This window comes from Microtus ochrogaster, linkage group LG2 (genome assembly GCF_000317375.1).
Source record: "Microtus ochrogaster isolate Prairie Vole_2 linkage group LG2, MicOch1.0, whole genome shotgun sequence".
Taxonomy (NCBI): Eukaryota; Metazoa; Chordata; class Mammalia; order Rodentia; family Cricetidae; genus Microtus; species Microtus ochrogaster.
The window spans coordinates 50,852,306-50,859,339 of record NC_022028.1 but is presented as its reverse complement, the minus strand read 5'-3'; the positions used below and the strand labels follow the sequence as shown (position 1 = coordinate 50,859,339).

Here is a 7,034-nt window from a genome sequence, read left to right as displayed (position 1 = left end):
TCTCGCAGCCCCGGTCTCCCGGGTCTCTGTAAGACGCGTAGCACGCCCCCACTCTCCTCGCAGGCCTGTGACTCCTTCACTCCCTCGGTGTGCAAACGCCGGTGACTCACGTCTTGCACACCCTGCGCCCCCCCAAATCACAACCCCCACCCCCAGGATCGAGCCCACAGCGCGCATCGTCACCCCGCCTCGGCAGCCTTGGAGGTCTCGGGGCTGAGTCACACAAGAGGACCACCCTGCTCGGCGTCCACACACATGCACGCGGTCCCCCCGCACGGCCTCCGCGCCGGCCACACCAACGCCCTTCCACCGCTCGCAACTTGCTACGCTTCAGCGCTAGACCCCCTCTTCCCCCCCCCCCTCAAATCACACCCCAAATCTCTGGGAAACCTAAAGCCCGAGGAGCTGGCCTCGGGCGGCCTTTGAAGGCTTTGTTATTGTTTGGGTTTGAATCGATACGCCCCTCCCATCCTTCCTCCCCGGCCGCGCGCGCCACCCAGCTCCCGCCTCCCCGCACGCCCAGCGCCCCTCCCCCTCCGTTTTGGCGCCTTTTCCTTCCCGCCACGTCGTGGCGGCGTTAGCGACCATTCTGACCGCGAGGCGCGGGGCGGGGCGGGGGCGGGGCCCCCGGCGCGTTATGCAGATGAAGTCACTCCCGGTTGGCTGGAGCCGCGACCGCGGGGGTGGGGCCGGGGGAAAGGGGCGAAGCCGCCAGGGGGCGGAGCGGAGGGGAGCGGCCCTGGTCCCGCCGCCTCCCCGCCCCCTCTCCGCCCTCGGCCGCAGCGCCAGCCGGGCTCCCCGCCTCGGCCTCCCGGAGAGGCCCCGCCCCGTCCCCGCCCGCCGCGCGCCCCCTCCCCGGCGGCGCGCTCCGCCCCTTTACTCCTGGCGGCGGGGCGAGCCGGGCGTCTGCAGCAGCGGCCGTGGTGGCGGAGGAGGCTGGAGGGGAGTCGGCAGTGCCGGCGGCGGGATCGGCAGTAGCAGCAGCAGCCACAGACAGCAGCAGCCCTGGGTCCCGCGGCGCCACTCTCCCCGCCGCCTCCCGCACTGCCTGACCTGGCCGGCGAGCCCGCCCGCCGCCAGCCCCGCCAGCGCCCTCGGTCGTCCTCTGACTCGCCCTCGGCCTTGCGCGCCAGCCGCAGCCCGAGCCGCAACGCCACCCGCAGTCTGAGCCCCAGCCGCCGGCGCAGCCCCAGCTCGCTCCGTCGCCGCTGCTGTTCGTCCCAGCACCGGCTCCGCACCGACACGCTGGAGGTGGGGATGCTCCTGTCTAAGATCAACTCCCTGGCCCACCTGCGCGCCGCGCCCTGCAACGACCTGCACGCTACCAAGCTGGCGCCGGGTGAGTGTCCCCACCCCACCCCGGGCGCGCGGGTCCGGGGGGGCGTCCGGGGACCCCTGCGTGGGCCTCGCGCTTAGTGTCCCGTGCCTCCTCCCTAGGCAAAGAGAAGGAGCCCCTGGAGTCGCAGTACCAGGTGGGCCCGCTGTTGGGCAGCGGTGGCTTTGGCTCTGTCTACTCGGGCATCCGCGTCGCCGACAACTTGCCGGTGAGTGGGCACCCCGCCTTGGGGACGGCGCGCGGAGGGATGCTTAAAACAGGAGAGGGAGAATCTGATGGAGACCCGGGGCTCTCTTCCAGGTGGCCATCAAGCACGTGGAGAAGGACCGGATTTCCGACTGGGGAGAATTGGTGAGTGAGTCTGAGCCGGCGACCCTCCGTCTGGGTGGGTGGGTGGTGACGGGCGTGCCGGAACCGGCGCGCTAACCCCTCGTCCTCACCCTTGCAGCCCAATGGCACCCGAGTGCCCATGGAAGTGGTCCTGCTGAAGAAGGTGAGCTGCGGCTTCTCGGGCGTCATTAGACTTCTGGACTGGTTCGAGAGGCCCGATAGTTTCGTGCTGATTCTGGAGAGGCCCGAGCCGGTACAAGACCTCTTCGACTTTATCACCGAACGGGGAGCCCTCCAGGAGGAGCTGGCTCGAAGCTTCTTCTGGCAGGTGCTGGAGGCCGTGCGGCATTGCCACAACTGCGGGGTTCTCCACCGCGACATCAAGGACGAGAACATCCTCATCGACCTGAACCGCGGCGAGCTCAAACTCATCGACTTCGGGTCGGGGGCTCTGCTCAAGGACACAGTCTACACGGACTTCGACGGTGAGCCAGGCCCCGGGGAGGGAGCTGCCCAAGGTGCCGGCTTGGAAGCCGCTGGCGGCCTCGGCTCCGGCCCTTTGTAAAGGTCATTGGGCTGCCGGGCTCACTGCTGGCAGGGGTGGGGCACAGGCGAGCTTCCCGACGTAGTACAGCCGGGGATTTCAAGCCGACTGAGCGAACCTGCAACATTTCTGGCATGGTTGTATTTTTTTTTTTTAAAGTGGAATTTAGTAAATTCCATGCTTTCCCGGCGAATACGAAGTCGTAGGCAACCGGCTATAGCCCAGATTTCTAAAGTCTGACCCACTTTTCTCACCAGTGGAAGGAGGTGGAGCTGGTGGTGGCGGGAGACATTGATGCCGGTTTTGCAGTTTGTTTTGTTTTGGGGGGGGAGTTTTAAGGTAGTTCTTAAGAACTGCAGGGGTTTTTTGTTTTGTTTTGTTTTTGAGGATTAGGGAATCAGCCGCGGTTTCACTATACTTAGGGGTGTTGTGGGGTGACGAAGCCTGGAATGAGTGTTGTGAAATTAGATCTGTTGCTGGTTTGAAAATTAGTTGGGTGTCTCCCGCAGGGAGACTGAAAACCTATCATAGGGAGGGGCTTGGATCGCGTTCTTTCAGAAAAGGAATGGAGGGTTACTAGATGAAAGCAAGAGGGTGGGTCGTGGTCTGAGTGGCTCGCCCTAACACACGACAGCCTTTCAAAACTCTGACTCGGGCTTGTGGTTTGGATTTCTTTGCCGGTGGAGGACGCTGGGTTGGGCTTCATTTTTTGTATTTTACAGTTAATGGCTGGCTGAGTTGTCCTCCCTTGTGTTTTTTTTTTTTTTTCTTCCCTCCCCCTGGGCAAGTCTTTGCTGCCCCCTGTTGAGCACCATGAGGCTAGCACTTTTTTCTTTCTTTCTTTTTTTTTTTTTTACTATCCAAAGTTTGTAAACAGGAATCACGTGGTCTGAAACCAACCCTGCAACTCTGCCTTTCCCGTCTGGGGAGGAAAAAGTGTAGGTGTTGTGCTTTGCTTGCGCAGAACCCCCTCAGGAAAGCTTTCCAGAGGGCACCCTGACTAGAGTCGGGTCTAGATGAGAATCTGATCTGACAGTCCTAGACAGGGTCTGCAGTTCAATGCTGTCCCACTGTGAGTGAGTTTTACTACTGCCCAGGGCCCTAGACTTTTAGCTTTTGAGTGACTGTTTGTTGGAGAGGGAGTTATATAAAGGATTTTAGTTTAGGCTTGGGGAAAAAATGTATTTTAAAGCCGGGTGCTGGTGGCACTTGCCTTTAACCATAGCTCTCTAGGCCAGGGCAGGCGGATCTCAAGGATCTCAAGGTCAGCGTGCTGAGGGAGTTCCATGCAGCACAGCCAGGGCAGCAGACACAGAAACCTTGTTTCAAAAAAAATTTTTTTTTCCAAGAAGCTACTTGGACTAGTTTTCCTTGTTTATTTTTGCTAAGGCTGTTTTCTTTCAATTCCCTTGGCTTGCAGGAACCCGAGTGTACAGTCCTCCAGAGTGGATTCGCTATCATCGCTACCATGGCAGGTCGGCAGCCGTCTGGTCCCTGGGGATTCTGCTCTACGATATGGTCTGCGGAGATATTCCCTTTGAGCATGATGAAGAGATCATCAAGGGTCAAGTGTTCTTCAGGCAAAGGGTCTCTTCAGGTAACTTCCACGAAACCCTTTGGTGGTCGGGACACTCACTGGGGGTTATTATATTTGGAAGGCTGGTTTTGAGAAGGCTTCCCACTCTTGAGACAGGGTTTCTCTGTAGCTTTGAAGCCTGTCCTGGAACTAGCTTTGTAGACTAGGTTGGTCTCAAACTCAGATCCTCCTGCCTCTCCCTCCCCAGTGCTGGGATTACAAGAGTGAACCACTAAACCTAGTACTTTGTAGAAGAAAGTATGGGGTTATGCCCTAGCTGTCATTTTTACTCATTTATTCATCTTTTGAGGAGATGGGGCCACTAAGGAGGGCCCTGGCCTGCCTCTGATTTGATTTAGGAGACAGGGTTTAACTCAGAGTTCTGGTTGGTCTTGGAATCCTGTCTCAGCCCCTCCCCTTTTTCTTTCAGTTTTTGTTTTGGTCATGCTGGAATTGGAGCAGGTTTTATATACATCCCACCCAACCACCAGACCCTGTAAAGTTTAACTACCAGCGTGGACCTGATCTCTTAACAAAGTTTAGAGAAAAAAAAAGTCAAGGGCTGTTTAAGCCACCTCCCCTAAGGCAATAACTCTCTAAGTATTGTGGTCCCCATGACCTCATCCTGAGTAGTGTCAGTGTTTGTAAGTTGGTAGATGAGTTGAATCACCTCATCTTGCTCGGTGGTGGCTCATCAAACCCTTGTCATCCTTCCTATTTCTGGTGAGTGGGTGTCGTGGGAAAGGCCCCAGCTATTTGAAGTTTGAAACCACAGGTTTAAGAGGGGAGCCAGTTTTTTTAACTGAAGGCAGACGCAGGCTTTCGATATTGGTTCTTTCCCGCTGAGAGGACCCAGCAGTGTTCTGAACAGAGTCCATGCTTTAAAAACCCAGATGTGAGGGCCTTGGGAAGACCTTTGCTTCTCAAAAACAAGTCGAGTGAGCCACCCTTAACCTCTGTCTGTGCCTCCTCCTGCAGAGTGCCAACATCTCATCAGATGGTGTCTGGCCCTGAGACCTTCAGATCGGCCATCCTTCGAAGAAATTCAGAACCATCCATGGATGCAGGATGTCCTCCTACCCCAGGCAACCGCCGAGATTCACCTGCGCAGCCTGTCGCCGGCGCCCAGCAAATAGCAGCCTTTCTATCAGACACTCTGGGCGGGACAGCTGTCTCTGGCTTCCAGGACCCTGCTTCATGCAGGGACAGCAATGACAACTCATTCCAGACTCCAGGTTCCTGGAGTAGCCTCCCACAGGGGAAAGAGATGCTACTTTATTTCCCAGGCCCTCCCATAGACACTCTCACAGTGTCGAGTTTTGCTGGGCTCTGCAGAATCTTAGGGTGGGGGGTGGGGGTGGGTCAGAACCCTGCCATAGACCTTTAGTGACCAGGAGACTTCGGGTCACCAGGATGGGCTAGGGTTGGGGAAAAATATGTCGGGGATGGGATTTAAAAAACAAACAAAACAACAAAAACTAGCACCATATATTTAAGTCCCTGTCACCTCTTCCAACTCCTCTGAGTGCCTTCTGTGGGGACTCCGGCTGTGCTGGGAGAAATACTTGAACTTGCCTCTTACCTGCTGCTTCTCCAAGAATCTGCCTGGGTTTGGTCCCTACTCTTCCCTGTCCCCCTTCCCCCACTTCCTGTGAAAGGTGCCGCGGAAGAGGCTGCAGGGCCCACTGCTGAGCCACCTGCCCTTTTTCTGCCTCCTTTAGTAAAACTCCCAAGTGAACTGGTCTTCCTTTTTGGTTTCTACTTAACTGTTTCAAAGCCAAGACCTCACACAGAATGCACAACCAATGCAACAACCAGACAAGCTGTAAATGTCTGTACAGTCGGCATGGTAGCCTGTGAAAGGATTGTAGTTGATGCAATTTAAGAAAAAAAAATGCCTTTAAGTTATATTTTATGTGTTGGGGTTTTTTTTTTTTTGTTTCTGAAAGATGGCAGTTCTGGCCTGGAAGTCAATGTTAATGTATTTATTTATTTATTTATTTGGTTCCCTTCCTGTTCCAAGCTTCCACTGGCTATTGCCTAGGGCTTTATTGTCATGATCTGTTTTCTTTTATTTTTTTTCCCTCTTGACTTGGGGACCTTTTGGGGAGGGCTGCAATGCTTGCTGGGGTGAAGGGACTCCGGTGGGACAGCTGCTGTTGTCCCTTCTGTGGGGGGCCCCTTGCCTGCTTACTGGAGTGGGTCTGGGCTCTGTCTGGGAAGGGGCATTGCTGACTGTACATAGAAAGGCAGTTCCGGCCGGCATGATGTGCCTCCCGGATCCTGTTTGAGCAGCGTGTAGCCTGCTGGTTTTATCTGAGTGAAATACTGTACAGGGGAAAAGAGATCTTATTTTTTTTTATACTTGGCATTTTTTGAATAAAAACCTTTTGTCTTAACTTTGTGTTTTCTGTTCATTCATACAAAGATGTATACTTGGTCCAGAGCCAGGTAGAAAGGGCACGGAATCTGATTTCCTGGTGGGACAACCAGTGTGCAATGGAATGCAGGCCTTCCCTGCCTGTGAGGCAATCTCTCCACTAAGGAAATGTGCCCCAAAACAAGGCCCCAAAGTTTGGGGATCATCACCCTTATTAAAGCAGGTGCAGCCAAATTGTAGATGTTGGACAAGACTCAGCTGAGACTAATTTTCCCCAACACGGCCTTATGTAAGGGACCAGCATTGAGCATTCTCTTGCTACCACTATCAAATGCTGGGATTACAGGCAGCACTTGTGGGTTGTATATGCCTTGGCTGCCCTGAAACTCCTACATCCTGCCTGTGCCTTCCCTAGTATTGGGATTAAAGGTGTGTGTAACCTTGCCCGGCTACACTGGGATAGATTTTGAAGTCAGGTGGTAATTACCTGCCTAGCAGAATCACTTGAGTTCAGAAGCTGAAGATTAGCATAGGATAGATCTCAAAATACGCTGAATAGCAGGCATGCTGGTGTAAACCTATAAAGCCAGTATTTGGAAATGTGAAGCTTCAGAATCAGGAGTTCAAGGTCAGCCTGGGATACAGGAGACCTCGTCTAGTAGAAAAGAGGACAAGCACCCTGCTGGACAGAACCACATGGCCCTGAGTGCAAGGCCAGCCAGGGCTACAGAGTTCCAGGACTACATAGGTCCTTTCTCAAAAGGTGGTGAGGACACAGTGGAGATGGAGAGAGATGGCTCAACCTGGGGTCAACTTGGGGCAGCCACACAGTGGCTCCCAACCATCTGAACCCCACTTCCAGAGGATC

General features: G+C 55.1%; 1 protein-coding gene across 1 annotated transcript; it reads left to right on the top strand.

The window, feature by feature from the left end:
• The first annotated feature begins 637 nt into the window (after positions 1-637).
• Positions 638-6,165, top strand: Pim1 (Pim-1 proto-oncogene, serine/threonine kinase). The gene is made up of 7 exons (XM_005360325.2): positions 638-904; positions 979-1,339; positions 1,438-1,544; positions 1,637-1,687; positions 1,785-2,151; positions 3,631-3,807; positions 4,765-6,165. Exons 1-7 carry the CDS (start codon positions 638-640, stop codon positions 4,920-4,922), a joined length of 1,488 nt encoding a protein of 495 aa, XP_005360382.2. The 3' UTR covers positions 4,923-6,165.
• The last annotated feature ends 869 nt before the right edge of the window (positions 6,166-7,034 follow it).